At 43.0% G+C, this 17,684-nt stretch overlaps 1 protein-coding gene across 1 annotated transcript in view; it reads left to right on the top strand.

The window, feature by feature from the left end:
- The first annotated feature begins 252 nt into the window (after positions 1-252).
- Positions 253-17,684, top strand: part of SLC16A10 (solute carrier family 16 member 10) — a 114,950-nt gene continuing 97,518 nt past the window's right edge. Inside the window, exon 1 of the mRNA XM_019967206.2 lies at positions 253-779. Within this exon, the coding sequence (XP_019822765.1) occupies positions 443-779 (337 nt within the window). The 5' untranslated portion in view covers positions 253-442. The remainder of the gene's footprint in view (positions 780-17,684) is intronic.

Here is a 17,684-nt window from a genome sequence, read left to right as displayed (position 1 = left end):
GTTAACACTTTCTGGCGGGGTGACCTACACATCTGTGACCCCCGCTGGAGAGGAGGAGGCCCGGCGGCAGGCGCGCGCGCAGATATAGCCACCCGCAGGCACCTGGGTCGCGCGCCGCGGGAGGGGGTGGGCCCCCCGCGTTCTCCCGAAGCCCAATCATCAGGAGATTCCGGGGCAGGTCCCGCCGTCGACCACGCCCCCAGGGGGGTGGGGCGGGGGGGCGTCTTTAAGAGCTGGCGGTCCGGCCTCCTGCTGAGTCCGGGCGTGGGGCTGTGGACCCGGAGGTTCCAGTGTAAGCCCGCCGCCGCCCGCCCACGGTGGGCTCCACCGCCTTCGCCTCGGCCTCGCTAGCCCGCCAGCCCAACTCGGCGGCTCCTCCGCGAGCCCGCCGGGAACTCGCGCCCCTCGCGCTCCCCGGCGCCCGAGGGGGCCGCCCCCGGCCATGGTGCCCTCCCAGGAGGAGCCCGCCGCCGCGCGGGGGACAAGCGAGGCGCAGCCGCCCGGCTCCGCGCCTCCGGGGGCCGCTCCGCTGCCCTGCGCGGGACCCTTAGACGGCCCGGAGGCGGCGGCGGCCGAGAAGGTGGAAGTAGAGCTGGGTGGGTCGGTGGGCGCCGAGCCCCTTGAGCCCCCTGAGGGCGGCTGGGGTTGGCTGGTGATGCTAGCAGCCATGTGGTGCAACGGGTCGGTGTTCGGCATCCAGAACGCCTGCGGGGTGCTCTTCGTGTCCATGCTGAAGACCTTCGGGTCCAAGGACGATGACAAGATGGTCTTCAAGACAGGTGAGGCACAGCGCCCGCCGCGGCCAGCCCCGGGGGATGGGCGCGGGATGCATCCCGCATGTGGAGCGAGCTTCTGCGCCTCCTGGTGCGCCCCTGCGGGTCCGTGTGTGTAAAGGGTGTGAGGGGTGGGTCTGTCCAATTGCAAAAGCAGCCCTGCCGCTCCCGGGGCCTCCGTGCGCCTCTCTTTGTGTTGAATCCAGATGTAGAGACTTCATTTGGATACAAGTCACAAAACTTATTTGCTTAGATCTTCCTGCTTCCCCTTTCTGCAGGATAGAGGCTGAGTCTCTGGTAGACTTTCTCTTAATTTTTGAAAACAAACAGACCCTTCCAAAGCCAGTTAGTTACACCGCTCCGTTATTTTTACAATCTCTTTCGTGACCGTGACGGTTGGGTTTTTGTTCTGCTGCCCCCGGCGCTGCAGAGGACTTTGTGTGGTGGGGGGAGGCGGAGTTGGCGAGATGAAAGATCTGTATTGCAAGGACTCGGGAGTTCTGAAGGAAACACGGTTTCGTGCTGGGTTTTTTTTGGGGGGTGGGTGGGGGAAGGGGGGTGTCACTCTGCTAAATATAGAAAGCATAGGAGGCAGCCAGATCAGGGACTGGGAAGAGGAAGGTGAAGGGTTGCCCTTTTCCTGTTGTGTTCTTTGTCATTTTTAATCATATACCAAATTAGATGAAAAAGGTGCAGACTCAACATTTTTTCCCTTTAAATGATTATTACCTGATCTACCAAGTCTTTTACATGCATTATTTCATGTCATCCTGCGAGGCAGGCGTTATCAACCCCTTTTAGGGGAGAAAAGTGAAGCTTGTTGAAATAAAGTGTTTTAATGAGTCCACAATGGTGATGAAACATATCTTATTTAAAGGGCCAGGCGATTTTCATTACTAAAACATGCTCCCTCCTTGCCATTTGGGCAACTCTCTGTGGTTAATGAGGGCTTCCCAGGTGGCTTAGTGGTAAAGAACCCACATGCCAATGCAGGAGACCCACCCGGGTTCCATCCCTGGGTTGGGAAGATCCGCTGGAGAAGGAATCTCAACCCACTCCAGTATTCTTGCCTGGGAAATCCTGTGGGCAGAGAAGCCTGGTGGGCTACAGTCCACAGGAGTCAAACATGACTTAGTGACTAAACAACAGTGACATATGGTCCTTTTTTTTTTTAACTTTAATTTTCAATTATTTTTAGTGTGTTTTCCTTAGCTCTTTAGTGTGCATACAAAAAAATATGCTAGTCTGTTATAACAAATTCTAAAGGAGCGGTAATGTTGGGAGTTTTAAAGACTTGTATTAGAGAGTATTATACTGTGGTTCTGCATCTTTTCTTCTACTTTGCGTTGTGTTTGCAGTTTATCCCCATAACAGTATGAGCTGGTAGCTTAAATTCTTTACATTTTAATGTCTAGTTTTCCATTGTATGAATATATTATACTTTATATGCATTCTTTCTTTAATAAACATTTAGGTTACTTTCAAAATTACCATAGACAGTGCTGCCATGCATATTCTTGTACATTGTCTCCTTGCACATGTGAATCAGGTACCATATTTAACCTGGAATTTCTGTTCCTTAAATAGCTTTTAAAGCTGTTGTGTTCTTCAGGTCACAGAGCTAGGTACAAAAGTGTTCAAAATATAATATCATGTACTTGCTTGGCAGGATAGATATGCATATGCAGTAGTAAACAAAAATAACTTTGTGTATTTTCTCTCTGAGTAGCCAGCATCTGGGAGAGAAAAGGGCACTGAGGCAGAATTCAGAGTCCACATTTTAAGACTAGTTCTTTCAGCATTTAGTAAATTCTTGCCTGGGATTACACTTTTATTGCAGTCAGAACACCAAAACAAAATACTCATTTGTCTACCACAGGTTTTGCAAACTCAGGTGAGTAGATCCATTGTTGTTTGTGGAAAGTCTTATTTTTTTTCTCCTTCCTAACTCATTTTTTTGAGAGAGAGCGAGTGAGCAAGCAAGCAGTTGCTGGAGAGACCGTAGCTTCATCAGAAATCAAGAGTTTTGTGATGTCGAAGCCTCTCTCTCTTTGGTCCCAAAGATTCCCAGTGACAACGATAGCCCAATTCTGGGTAGCTGAAGGGTAGGGAGGCCACAGGGACCCATTCTCTTCAACTTTTTGAAACTCTGTATTTTCAGTTTTGATGAATATCTTCATTTACTCAGCCTTGATGGCTTTCCAGTCTTGGCTGTGTATGTGTGGGTGTGTACTGCACAAACAGGTATGCAGGTGTGCACGTTAAATAGTGAAGACTTGGTCTGCCTGACTGCCGTACGTGGTTGGTTGTGCCCTTGCACACAGGTGCGCGGCCCAGGGTCAGTGCTGACTGAGAACCAGCCTGTGCTCTGGGTGCTGTTGATCTAACTCCTGCAGAGGGGCCCGTGCCCTTGTGGCCCTGTGTAACACCCCAGCCAGATGGCACAACAGCCTGTACTTGTACTTGGTTGATGCGTGAAACATGTACAGCAGATAAACTTTAAGGTCTGAGGTCACCTCATTGGTGAAAAAATGGAGACTGGATAGCCTTTACGCCAATTAATGTTTAAATTCCTGCCCCCCCACCTTTCTGTCTTTCCCTCCATTTTTCCCTCCCTTCTGCCAGCTCTCCCTTCTTTCTCTTTCTTTCTCTTTCTCCCCCCACTTTCTGCCTCGCCTTCCCTTCTTCCCTTTCTCTGTCTCGTCCCTCATTTAGTGTCTCTCTTGCTTCCCTCCTCCCTCCCTTCTTCCCCCGTCCATCTCCATCTCCCTCTGCTCATGCACTCTCTTGCAGACACGTACGTACAGGTGTTGCATATAAAGTCTATCAACAACAGGTACTGAAGGGTTTGAGAATGCTTGCTTTGAAGTTTGACTCTTCAGGTTTTTTATTTTGATATTCTAATGCTGAATCATCTGTGATCAAATGTGTGCTAGCTTCAGGTACAACATAAAACAGATGTGGAATTATTTAAGACTTAATTTTTCAAAGTTTTGGTCCATTTTCTATTACCTTGTTCATGATTGATAATTCCAGCATTAGAGGTCAGTTCATTCTGTCTCCACGTGCTCATTAGCTTCTTCATAGTTAGAAGCTCAAGGCTACACAGGGAGGTGCACAGGGTGGTGGAATGGGAACCTAGGTTTCCAAACGATGGTTCGTAACCATCAACGATGCTTGAGAACCTCCCATGTGTCAGGCCCAGTGCTAAGCACGTTCCTATTTTAAACCTTAGTGTGACTGCATGAGATAGGCTCGATTTAATCTTTCTTTTCAGATGTGGAAACTTAGGCTTATGGAGATTAAGTAAGCAGTGGACACCAGGGTTCAACCTCAGGTTTATCTGACTCCAGAAGCTAGGTTTTTAACGACTGATCATATTACATGGGTTGGATAACATTCTGGTAATGCATCATTCTTTATGCTTGATTAATTCAAGCTTTAGAAATGGATAACTATATAGGAATTCTGGAGTTAGAAAAGAAGTGTGAAAGATCAGGATCTCTGTTTCTTGATCTCACTTGGCTGTCAGTAAGCAATTGCCAGTTGTTAATGTCTCATTGAAATAGATTTTTGGGAGTTCCCTGGTGATCTAGTGATTAGGATTCAGCACTTTCACTGTGGTGGCTCCAAGTTCAATCCCTGGTTGGGGAACTGAGATCCTGCAAGCCGAGTGGTGCAGCCAAAATAAAAAAAAAAAAAGATTTTTGAAGTATAGGGAGATGTTCATTGGAAAGCAAGATAATTTCTTATGGCATTCAAGCCAGACTCTGGAGTTTGCTTTGAAGAACCAGACTCCTTTAGACTGATCCATAGCAGAACAGTATTTCCAGATGTTAAGTGAAGAAGAGACTTCCTCAGGCTTTACTTTTTCTCTTCAAGGCTCTCTTATCTCTTTCTGCGCCACTGATGATCCTCCCACAATTTCTCAGGAACAGGCATGGAGAAATTCATTCACACTAAGATATAAGTGAGTTTACACATCTTAATGTTACTTCTCATTCATACTACAAATGTTTACCCAGTATTTGACACCCTCTGTGCTGGGCATAGAAGGAGGTAATTGAGAGAGACAAGATCAGCTGTCCCCAAGGAGCTTTTGATCTGCTGTGGGATACAAAAGTAAATAGAATATTTCTCTTTGCAATATACCAGGACACAGGCTTGGGGAGATTAAGAGGCTGAAAGTCTAAGGAAATTCCCACGAATGGTGGAGGCTGGGAAAAACGTTTGATGGCCTCTTTCCCTGTGGCAGTAGATCTCATTTTGTGAAATTAAGACTTTGGAAAGGGGAAGAAAGCTGAACTCCGGTGGAGTACATCACAGCCCCATCATGTTATCCTGGCTGCTGAAGACATGGCATTCAGAGATATGCCTTGCACTTACTGCTGTGTTAGAAAGGTCCATCAGAGGGAGCAAGATGAGCTTGAGTTGTCTCTGTTCATCTAAGATTTATCTGTTCATATGTGCCTGCTTCTTGCCCAGGTGGGGGGAGATCAGACACTTTTGGGAAAACTAAAACAGGTAACTACAGTTAACTGGAACATTGTTTTCCCTTAGAAATTACAACTTAAAATTATAATTTAGAAATTATAATTATTGGAAAACCTATTTTTAGTTTTTTCATGAAACTGAAAAAGATTCTAGGGTTCTTTTAGTGCTCTAAAAGAACACTCTCTGGGATCTTACTAGGGTATTAGTCTAGTTTACTTATCTGCTTTCTTGGAAAAAGTAAAAATACTTTAGTGGTATGTTGATATTTAGAAACATCTATTTAAAACAAGTATGTTTTCAGAATCAGTATTTAAGATCACTAATGATATTCTTTTGAAGAAATTATGTCACTCTGGTACAGAGGCTGAGTCAAGAAGACCCCTACTATTTCCAGTAATTCCGAGAATGTGTTCTTTAATAGCCTTTCTTTAACATAGAGGCTTGTGGTTAAATAAGTTTGGGAAACAGTGCACATTATCATCTTCTTTTGGATATTCCAAGTACAAATCAAGGTATTAAAAATATTCAGTAGTTTTAAAGGAAAATGGGCTATCAAAAAGGTCTTTGGTTATCATCTTTAATACAACTCTACCTTTCCCATATGGAAGGAGATTGCTCTTTAGATAGTCATAATCACAAAGTAGGATTTTTAGTAGCATTGAGGGATGGATGCATCTTGCAGCACCTCTCAACATAGCCTTTTTTTTTTGGTCTTTATTCATTTATTTGTTTTTGACTGCCCTGGGTCTCTGTTGCTTTGGTGCGGCTCTGGTGTAGGCTTTTTCTAGTTGCGGCAAGCGGGGGCTACTCTTTGTTGCGGTCCGAGGTCTTCTCATTGTGGGGGCTTCTCTTGCTACAGAGCACAGGCTCTAGGGCTCACGGGCTTCAAGAGTTGCAGCACACGGGCTCTTTACTTGTGGCTCTAGAGCACGGGCTCAGTAGTTGTGGCGATCGGGCTTAGTTGTTCCGCAGCATGGGGAATCCTCCTGGACAAGGGATCACACCTGTGTGCCCTGCATTGGCAGGCAGATTTTAATTCACTGTGCCACCAGGGAAGTCCTCAACATCCTCTTTCTGGCACCTCTGAAATTTTTAAGTCAGTCAGTTTTTCCTAAAGGTTTCTTTTTCTTTTTTTTTTAAAGTTTTTGCATTTACGTACTGATATTACGCTGATACTTAAATACATACTGCAGTTGTGTGCTAGACCTGAACTTACAGGAGGTTTTGGCTATGGTTCAGAACTGAACTTCTATGTCTGGTTTTTATGCTGAAGGACTTTGTTTTTGGTGGAAAAACCAGTCTGCATAACTAACCATTTCTGTGTTACAGGAAAGTGTTTTAGTAGTGGTGCTTTGTTTTTTTTTTTTTTTTTTTTCACTGGAGCCCCCGACCAGCTGGGAGCTTGAATCAACCACAGGCCAACAGCCGTTCCTCCGCAGCACGCCGGGAAGAATCGGGCCCCGCCTGTGGTGCTTTGTTAAGATGGTTACAGTGAACAAATTATCTGATTCGTGGTCCCATACTGTACACATTTTCCACTATAAGGAAAATGCCTGACTCTTATTTGCACTCAAAGAGAGGTTGAAAAGCCAAGAAAACTCTCTTATGGCAGATGTTATGAGGCTTGAATTTGCTTCATTCTTTTCCATCTTAAAACATTCAACTTTATATTCCGTGAATTAATCTAAACTGCCTGTTAAAATAAGTTGTTAGACCACAAAAATAGTTCAGAATTTTGGAAAGAAATGAGCATGGTATGAGCATTTCGTACTCCCATTTCCAGAATGTTTCTGAATTTAGAAACTTTCTTATAACACAGAAATGGTTAGTTATGCAAACAGGTTTTTCCACCAAAATAAAGCCCTTAGCATAAAAGTGTAAAACATGGAAAGTATAAAGAGTGTATAGTGAATTCTGCTTAAGTACAACAATATGAGTATTCCTGTGGTGTTTTATCATGGGATTTTTATCAGTAGAATTAACTGCCAAAAGAACCAACTCAACCAGAAATAGTGTAGGGATTATTTCGGGAGAGGTTTTGAGGTGTGTTTTATAAGGAATTGTATCCTGTACTCTTGATGTGGTTTGTTGTATCGGTTCTTATTGCATCCATGTGGCAGTTCCTTGAGACTTAGTCCCAGGCCATGTGCCTGCTTCACTCTTCCTGCCTCCCCTGGGTGTCTCGTATGACCTGTGGCTCAAACCACTATCTTGGGGTTGTTATTTCCAAATTTCTTTGTGTTCAGGACCCATGTTACCTGTTTCTAGAAAATTCTATTTGGATGCACAGGTATATTGTTGTTTAGTTGCTAAGTTGTGACGAACTGTTTTGCAGCCCTGTGGACTGCAGCCTTCCAGGCTCTCTGTCCATGGGATTTCCCAGGCAAGAATACAGGAGTGAGTTGCCATTTCCTTCTCCAGGGGATCTTCCTGACCCAGGAATTGAATCTGAGTGTCCCCTGTTGGCAGGCAGATTCCTTACCACTGAACCACCTGAGAAGCCCACTCTCATATTACTACAGCCTTGTATAACCATATACAAATATACTCACAGTCTTTAATCATAAGTTCCCCAAGTCTCTTGCCTTGGCAGGTGGATTCTTTACCACTGAGCCACCAGGAAGCCCCAAGTGTATCATACTCAACTAAAATGAACTCATTTTTTAGCCACCCCACATAGTGTTTTCACCTACCATCAAAAACCTCAGGTCACCTGTGGGTAGATGTAGCCTTCCTTCTGAATTCTCTTAGTGTATAACACCTCTGGTTGCTCACGTCAAAAACATGGACTCCATCCTAATTTCTTATTTCTTCTCTTTCCTATTTTGTTAAATCAGACAAGGTCCTTTTGTGTTTACCTCCTTAATGCCTCATAAGTCAATCCCCATCTTATCCTTTAGTGCCGTGCATTAATTTGTGCCTTTATTACTTTTGGCCTCAATTACTGTCAAAACCCATTAACGGGTCTGCTGGTCCTCAGTTTAGACACATGAGTGATTTTTCCAGAACATTAGACCATATCATTTTTCTGTTTAAAAGCCATCAGTGATACCCATTAATTCTGGGAAAACCAGAGTCGTTTGAGCACTGGCCCTTGCCTGACCCTGTAACCTTGCTCACCGCTCTCCCTTCTTGCACAGCATGTGGCATCTTAGTTCCCTGACTAGGGATCGATCCCAGACCCCCTGCAATGGGAGCACTGAGTCCTAACCACTGGACCACCAGTGAAGGAAGGAAGACACTCCCCGTTCTTGGACTTCACACTCCAGCGTAGGCGGAGGAGGTTTTGCACTTTACCGAATCTGCCTTGCTTCTTCGCCTCTGTGTGTGCCACTTCCTCTCTCTAGTGTGGTTGTTGGTCCTTATAAGATTCTGGTGAAATGGCCTGGCTGTTTTATTTTTTTGATCACCGCTGTGGGATAAAAAATGCTTTTTTACAACTGTTGTTATGTTTTTGATGCACATGGGATGTTTTGGGGGTAGCATGAATTCAAATGAATTATGAATTCAGCTCAGAGTGGAAGACAGAGAACCTAATTCCAACCCATCCTGATCTAGCATTCTGTTTAAGATAACCCATATTTGCTCAAGTGATAATTTGTGTAGACCATAAAGGAAGGGTTTTCATATACATTACTTGATTTTATTTTTTAGAGTAGCCTTGTAGTGTGTCGTTATCTCATTTATAGATAATAAAGTCGCAACTTGCACAGTTTAAGGTTGGGCCACGTGATATCAGTATTTACATTCATTAAGTTGAATGTTGGACAGAAATCTGTCCTTCTGTTAAACTTGTCTCGAGATGTGGAGTCCTGGCCTTTTATCCCCTTGAAACTATTTTCTGTGTGTTTACCTAAATGTTCTCTAGAACCTACGTAGTTTTTCCTACCCAGGCTACCAGAAATCCTGTGAAGTCGTCCAATCCATCCCATTTAGAGTTATCATAACCCAGCTAGAGATCTGGTCTCATTTTCAAGTGAAATAAATAAACCTTAACAAAAACAAGCTGAACCCCAGACGTTGCTCCTACAATTGGCTCAGCCCAGCTCTGAGCACCCACCTAGCCTGTTGGCACCCAGGCAGGAACTGTGGGTGTTTTTATTGGCAGTGTTTTAGAAGGAGCAACTCCAAGCCTTCTGGGAACTGGGTAGCAGCACCACCCAGGACTGGATTAATGGAGGAGAGCAGTGCTGTTAGTCATCTCTGTACCACCTGCGTGTGAGCAAACCTTTTCAGCTAAGCCATCTTCATTAACAGCAAAATGCCTGGATCCCACCTTGCCTGTAGGCACTAGAACCAGGGAACTGAGGAGGTGGCTTGCCTTATTCCCAGCTGGAAGTCTTTTTTTTTTCATTTCACTAATTAAAAATAAATGGAAGTATAGTTGATTTACAATGTTGTTAATTGCTACTGTATAACAAAGTGATTCCATTATATATTTAAAGTATTCTTTTTCATTATGGTTTCTCATAGGATATTGAATGTAGTTTGCTGTGTTGCATAGGACTTTGTTGTTTATTCATTCTGTATATGAAAGCGTCCATCTGCTAACCTCAACCTTTCACTCCACTGCTCCTTCAGCCCCTTCCCCCTTGGCAACCAGCAGTCTGTTCTTTATGTCCCTGTGTCTGTTTCATGTTGTTTTCGTTCAGTCGCTCAGTCGTGTCCGACTCTTTGCGACCCCATGGACTGCAGCACGCCAGACCTCCCTGTCCTTCACTGTCTGCTGGAGCCTGCTCAAACTCATGTCCGTTGAGTTGGTGATGCCATCAGCCGTCTCATCATCTATCGTCCCCTTCTCCTGCCTTCAACCTTTCCTAGCATCAGGGTCTTTTCTAATGAGTCAGACCTTCACATAAGGTGGCCAAAGTATTGGAGCTTCAGCATAGATAGGTTCATTTGTGTCATAGTTTAGATTCCACATATGAGTGATATCACATGGTATTTGTCTTTCTCATTCTGACTTATGTCTCTTGGTATGATAATCTCTAGTTGTGTCCATGTTGCTGCAAGTGGCATTATTTCATTCTTTTTAATGGTTGAGTTCAGTTCAGTCGCTCAGTTGTGTCTGACTCTTTGCAACCCCATGAATCGCAGCACACCAGGCCTCCCTGTTCATCACCAACTCCCGGAGTTCACTCAGACTCACGTCCATCGAGTCAGTGATGCCATCCAGCCATCTCATCCTCTGTCATCCCCTTCTCCTCCTGCCCCCAATCCCTCCCAGCATCAGAGTCTTTTCTAATGAGTCAACTCTTCCCATGAGGTGGCCAAAGTACTGGAGTTTCAGCTTCAGCATCATTCCGTAGTATTCCATTGTATATATGTACCACATCTCCTTTATGCATTTATCTGTCAATGGGTATTTATTGATAGATTGTTTCCATTTCTTGGCTATTGCATTTCACTAATTTTTAATTATGGGGAAATGCATGAAATAAATATTTGAAATAATGTATGTGGACTAAAGCAGTGTTTCTAACCCTTTTGTTCCCAAACATAAAAGTCTTCTCATAGCCCTTGAAAATTCTGATACTCCCCTCCAAGGGTAATTTACCTTTTGAGATTCCCTAATACCCAGAAGGCAGAAGGCAATGGCAACCCACTCCAGTACTCTTGCCTGGAAAATCCCATGGTCGGAGGAGCCTGGTAGGCTGCAGCCCATGGGGTCGCTAAGAGTCGGGCACCACTGAGCGACTTCACTTTCACTTTTCACTTTCATGCATTGGAGAAGGAAATGGCAACCCACTCCAGTATTCTTGCCTGGAGAATCCCAGGGACGGGGGAGCCTCCTGGTGGGCTGCCGTCTATGGGGTCGCACAGATTCGGACACGACTGAAGCGACTTAGCAGCAATACCCAGAAGATAAAGCCATTCTCTATGTTTTTCCACCAGCTGAGATTTTGTCACGTTACTTTTACTGGCATTATTATAATTAGGATTCTTTTTTTTTTTTTTTTTTTAGTTGCACCTCGAGGCATACAGGCTCTTAGTTCCTGGGCCAGCTCTGTGAAAGTGCCCAGTCCTAACCACTGGACTCCCAGGGAATTCCCTAGGACTCTTTTTTGTTTGTTTGTTTTTAAAGACAGTTATAATAGTGAATGTGCTTTTCAAAACTAAGTGTGCCTCTTAGATCTGCTCTTATTAGTAAGGGGGAACCAGCCTGCCTTCCTCCTACAGCCACCCAACTTGAGAATCGGTAACTGGAGTTTTGAATTGAGTTCAAGGCATGCTTTTCTATCATTAGTTAAATCCAAATGAAAGGTCAGCGGTTAAATTAGTGTATAAAACTCAGGGAAAGGTGCATTGATCTGTGGTTCAGCTGTTACCCATTTTTTTTGGCTGAGGAGTAAATTGCATCAACAGTGCTCTGCATGTGTTCAGAAAGTAAAAACTTTATTTAGTCTTGTGACCAACTTAGACGCGATCCAAAAACCAATTCTGAAATACGTTTCATGAGAGTAGAAAACCACTACTCATTAAACAGATGTATTTATTGACTTTTCTGGGTAGATAGGTATTAATGCCAGAATCAAGTGGGTTAGTCTGGTGACTGGTTTTAATAGTGAAAACCTTTTCATCTTGTTTAATTATCCTTTTTATTAGTTTTGAGTTTACGTTCCAATTTCAAATGGCAGCATGTCAGAGGATTCACATTTGTCAATGGTTGTTTAAACAAGGGCATTCCACAAAGTTAATTGATGTTTTAGTGCAGATAGGGGCAGAAAGTTGCCCTTGTTGTTGCATAGCACTGTAACACTTGAACTTGGCAACAATTCCTCAACTCCGAAGTTATCTCCCGCTGCCAGGCTTTTAGGTTTCTTTCTGTTTTATCTGTAGCTCTTAGTTTTGCTTTGTTGAACAGTGTTGCTTTTATAATAGTAAAAATATTAATATTAAAAATAACTATTAGCATTAGAATATTAACTTTAATGACTGTAACAGTAAACTTGCCCTAAGATTAAGTGGTTTTATAGGAATAAATGATACATATATGGAGTTTTCATTGTAATTGTTAGGTTTTGTCTCTTTTTTCTCAAGATAAAAATGTTAATTATGAAATAGTCTAGAACTGATAAATGAAACTGATTTTATTTTTATAATGAAAATCTTTTGTTAATCATATATGAACAGATTAGGAAGAAAGGTGTTTGTTTTTTTTTTTTTTTGGCCACACCCTGCAGCCTGGGGTATCTCAGTTCCCTGACCAGGAATCAAACCCATGCCGCCTGCATTGGAAGCTCAGAGTCTTAACCACTGGACCACCAGATGAGTCCCAGAGAACTGATTTTAAATCACATCAAGGAAATGGCAGTCCACTCCAGTTTTTCTTGCCTGGAAAATCCCATGGACAGAGGAGCCTGGCGGGCTACAGTCCATGGGGTTGCAAGGAGTCGGACACAACTGAGTGACTCAACAACAACAACATTATTTGACCACGTTTTGTTTTGGATCAAAATGGAGATATTTAATGTCAGATGGACAGTTGCTAAGACTAGTGCTAATCACACCTAAGCCCCACACAGATATGGCACATGGAATTCTTATTAATGTATCTCTTTTTGGGGGGGGGTGTGTGTAGAGGGACTTAAGGAGGGTCAGAAGAAATAATAGATAAATGTTTGTGTTTATATGCATAATTGTATCCAGAATATTATATAATTACTAATCTAAAATCCTCTTGTTTGGTGGTTCTTACGTATATATGGTACACAGGCTGCTTATATGGGGGCAAAGACAAATAGAGCATTTCCCCACATTTTGTTGCTGGCCACCAGAAAAAAAGTCTCAGAGACACATGTGTTGCCATCAGAAAAAAAAAAAAAACTTGGGAAAAATGGTTACATATTAAATGATCATTTAAATTAAAAGCTTTAAAGTAATGCTTTTAAATGACTTAAATTTTAGCTCAGTGTTCTTTATAAAATGTGTTTATCATTTCTTTCAACAAACTTGTGTCTGTAAGTGATGCTCAGTAGAACAGGAGACTGACCCTTTTCCAGAAATGTGAAATCTTCTTGAATCCAAGCAAAAAGAAATTATGATAAGTTCAGTTTGATTGGTTTGGAATTGTAATTATTTGGAGAGGGATATGGTTTGTCTTTTCATACACTCCTGCAGATATAGCACTATAAGGAATCTTCCTGAGAGAATGCACTCCTTTCAAACACTTTTTTCAACCAAGTCAAGGAATACCAAACCTGAATTCTTTAAATTTACAACTGATGTCATTGGTACAGAGCTACAATCCCTTATCTGGAACTCTTGGGGCCATATGTGCTTTGGGGTCAGAATTTTTTGGATTTAAAAAAAAACCAGGTTCATACACATGTGTTTTTTTTTTTTTTAAAACACACTCCTCCCCACTCCCGGAGTCTGAGGCAGCACCCTGTAATCTAATAGATGTTTTTGCAAAAAACGTATGCCTGTTCAGAGTAATTGGGACAAATAGAGACGATAAGTAGCTTCATGTCAGTTCAGGTCCTGTTTTACTTCCAAGTGAGTATTGATGCTATCTTGAAGACTTTGGGTTTGTAATTTCAGAATTGGAAATAAGGATTTGTAGAGTTATATGTGAATATTTTGTTTCTGTTTCTCAGTGGACATTCCTTTTAAGGTACATTTTTCTTTATCAGATAGTGAAACCTGCTTCATGTTTTCAGTAAATGTGACATTCGGCTATCATACTGCTCTACCCTAGATTACTCAGCTGAGCCTCCTTTGCTGGGTGTTTGAAGTGCAGGCTGTGTTATGAAATGTAAATGGCATATCTATATACATCTTTGAACAAATTCTTTCCCCCTTTTTCGAATTGCTTTCATTGCATATATGTCCCAAAGTGAGATTACTCGTTCAAAGGTCATGAACAACTTTATAATAACGTTTGTTGGGCTTAGTTGCTCAGTAGTGTCTGACTCTCTGCGACTCCATTGACTCTGTCCATGGGGATTCTCCAGGCAAGAATACTGTAGTAGATTGTCATGCACTCCCATTGTCAAACTGTCTTTTAGAGAACTTGAATCCGTTTACTGTGCACCAGTGGTATACTGACTTTCTGAAAACTCTACCAATGTTAGGTTTTATTTTTATTAATATTTGCTACTTTGATAATTGCTAGTGGTATTTTTAAAAATTAGTTGAAGTCATATTTCCTTGCTTTTAGGGCAGTGTATTTTCCCAGTTTTTGAGCCCTTTAGAAGCAGTAAATGGCATCTGGAAATACAAGAGGACACCTACCAGTGAAAATATTAGAGTAAAGCTTTCTTAACCACCGGTGGGAACACTAGAAAGGCCTGAGATTATCCTGGCCCTTAGATTCTCAGGTGACCCACCTTGGCAGGTGAGGCAGGCCCCTGTTCCCTTTCCTCTGCGCTCTAAGCCCAGCCTAGGTGTTGATCAAGGCCTTTTGTAAGGGTGGGAGTGAGGATGGAAATTAACAATCTGGGAGGCTTGGCCGTGAGGACTTAGTGTCTTCTTTAGGTGATACGTTGGCCTTGAGAGGCTCGAGTCTGCACGAGCAGCCCTGTCTCATTCTCCATCTGTGCTGTGGCCTTGCCTCAGTCTCTTCCAGACCCAGCTAATTCTATGGAATTAGCTTTAATTCATTAATTTGGGTGTATGTTTAAAACGATTTATTTTTAAAAGTGATGTAAAAGTCATTTGAGCACAAACTATGTATTAGGGCCATGCAAGAAACAGAAAGGACTTTGGCATATTCCATAGTCTTGGGAGGTTATGAGGAAAGACAAAATGCTGTGTACATGAGTAACTTGGAGAGAGTATGCCACCCATGTTAAATGTGGCATAAACATGGTATTCGGAGAAGGCAATGGCACCCCACTCCAGTACTCTTGCCTGGAAAATCCCATGGATGGAGGAGCCTGGTAGGCTGTGGTCCACATTCAATTCAGTTCAGTCACTCAGTCGTGTCTGACTCTTTGCGGTCCATGGGGTCACTAAGAATGAGACATGACTGAACAACTTCACTTTCACTTTTCACTTTCATGCATTGGAGAAGGAAATGGAAACCCACTCCAGTGTTCTTGCCTGGAGAATCCTAGGGATGGGGGAGCCTGGTGGGCTGCCATCTATGGGGTCGCACAGAGTCGGACACGACTGAAGTGACTTAGCAGCAGCAGCAGCAGCAAACGTGGTATTGGATTTTAGGGGAAGGCAAAATGGCTTCTGACTGAGATGATCAGGGAAGGCATTTGGGAGGTAGCTTTTGAGTTAAGACTTCAAAAGATTGGTAATTTTCTTCAGCAGATTTAGCAGAATAGGCATCCCTGGGATGGGTACACACTAATAGTAAATGTCTTACTGTATGTTTTTTATTGCTTTATTGATCCTGTGGGATAATTGCTATTATGAGCCTCATGTTTCAGATGGGCAACTGAGGGTGGATTTGAATTCAGTCTCTGGGGTCAGGATCCAGGTTCATTATACTCAGCAATACACTGGGCTCTTTAAACAAATGACAAAGAATTTGGTTTGGCTGGAGCCCAGGATTTGTAGAGGAAAGCCCCCAGAAGATCAGGCCTGGAAAGAATAGGGATGGGAAGATTTAACTGTCAAGTTAAGAAGTTTGGATGTGATTTAATAGGCAATGGGGAGATTCTAAGGATTTCTGAAAAGTATGCCTTGAGAATCATGACTGGGTTTCTGAGGGAAAGAAAGAGGAACATCAATTTTAGAGCTCTTGGCTGAGAGCCAGCGCAGTGATGGAAGTGGGCAGGGAGGGGTGGATGCGAGACACTTGAAAAGACAGATCAAGTAGTCTGGCAAGTGATGGGTGTGGACAGCGTCATGGAAACTGGGATGATGCCTTCGCTTGGGGACTGTGTCTTAATTTTGAACTAGGAGCCCCACGTTTTTGTTTTGTACTTGGCCCTACAAATGCTGCAGACAGTGCTGGATGGTGCCACTGACAGGACCAGGAACGTGTGGAGGAGGAGTTGATAGGGAAAGGCTGACTCAAGCTGTTAGACATGATTGTGAAATGCCAGAGGACATCAGGCGATGATGTCAAGCAGGTAACTGGAAATGTGAACCTGGAGCATCAGAGCAAAGCTGAGGCCAGAGGTAGAGCTTTGGAAAGAGCCTGTGTCTTTAAGAGGAAAGTGATATAATAATAGAAACTTAGAAATTCTGTCTCAAGAAGCCTTAGAGGCTGCCCCTAGGTAGCTTAGTTGGTTTCCATTGAAATCATCTTATTTAAAAGTAACAAAACTTCATCCTTAAAATCTTTTCAGCATTTAGATTTCTCTAAGACTTGCAACTTTTGAAAGTTTAGATTGTATTTTTTATTATCATTATCTTAAGTATTTTCAAAACTTAGTCCCAAGACTTAGTTTCTGCCCCGCATTCAGTTTTCCATGACTTCTGAGACTATTGGCATTCGCTGTTTCTACATTAACGATACAGTGAATTAAGCTGGTCCCTAAATCTTACTTTCCAGATGTTCTAGACCCAAGAGCCTGTGGTGAGAGTAGCTTAGAATCATTTCCATTAGTTTATATAATTCTAATTGTAAAGTATTGATAGTGGTGGAAAACTTGTTCAACAGAAAGGTGTTATCTTGTAGATCAGCCTTCTGAGCTTAGGAACTGAGTCAGCTACCTCTCTTACAGTTCATAATGAAAACAGTGTAGGCTCACTCTTTCAAAAATTCATCTAGGAAAACTAGAAAAGCAGTATAAATGAAATTAAGTTTTCTGTTGACTAGGACTAGGGTGGAATATATTATACAGTTTCTTAAGAAATAGGACTTGTCTGTGGCATGTTAACACCAGACATCTGAGGTTTGATTGCAAGGAGGATATGTCTTGTGGTGCTTGCTGCCCAGAAATGGCGTTAGTTCGCTTTTAGGGAAAAGAGTGCCTGGCTGCACGCCGGTTTCTTTTTACGTTGGTTTCCTGTCGCGCAGCCTAGCAGTGAGTCTCACGTAAGGTAATGTCAAAGTGCTTTGGATGGACAACACACTTGAGATGGGTCAGACACTCTGGTTACTGAGTAGGTTGGTCCAGTCCCTGTGTGTGGGCGTGTTGTGGATTCACATGCTGCGCTCTAATCTCTCAGAATTCAGGTCCTGAATTGCTCTCTTGTGATGGAAGCCCAGCTGAAGGTGCTGGAAGTACAGTGACCCTGGAGGAAGAGCCAATAAAAGCAGGGAGTGGGTGAAAGGGAATTTAATTGATGGTTGTGCAAGAAGATGGTATCTGCCTGTTTTATAAGCCAAGACACCCCTATCCCCTCTCCTTCCTTCCAGTAACTGTTTCATCTTTAGTACCTTTTGACTTCACTTACAAGGTCTGTATGAAAGCACGTGTCAGCATTTAAGGCAGTATTTTGACCTTGCTTGCCTGCTGTTGTGCTTACTGGCGTGAACTGAAGTGTACTGGTCTGCTGACAAGTCAG

The sequence above is a fragment of the Bos indicus genome, chromosome 9, assembly GCF_029378745.1.
Source record: "Bos indicus isolate NIAB-ARS_2022 breed Sahiwal x Tharparkar chromosome 9, NIAB-ARS_B.indTharparkar_mat_pri_1.0, whole genome shotgun sequence".
Lineage (NCBI taxonomy): Eukaryota > Metazoa > Chordata > Mammalia > Artiodactyla > Bovidae > Bos > Bos indicus.
Note: the sequence above shows the minus strand (reverse complement) of the source record. Positions and strands in the feature narration are given on the sequence as shown.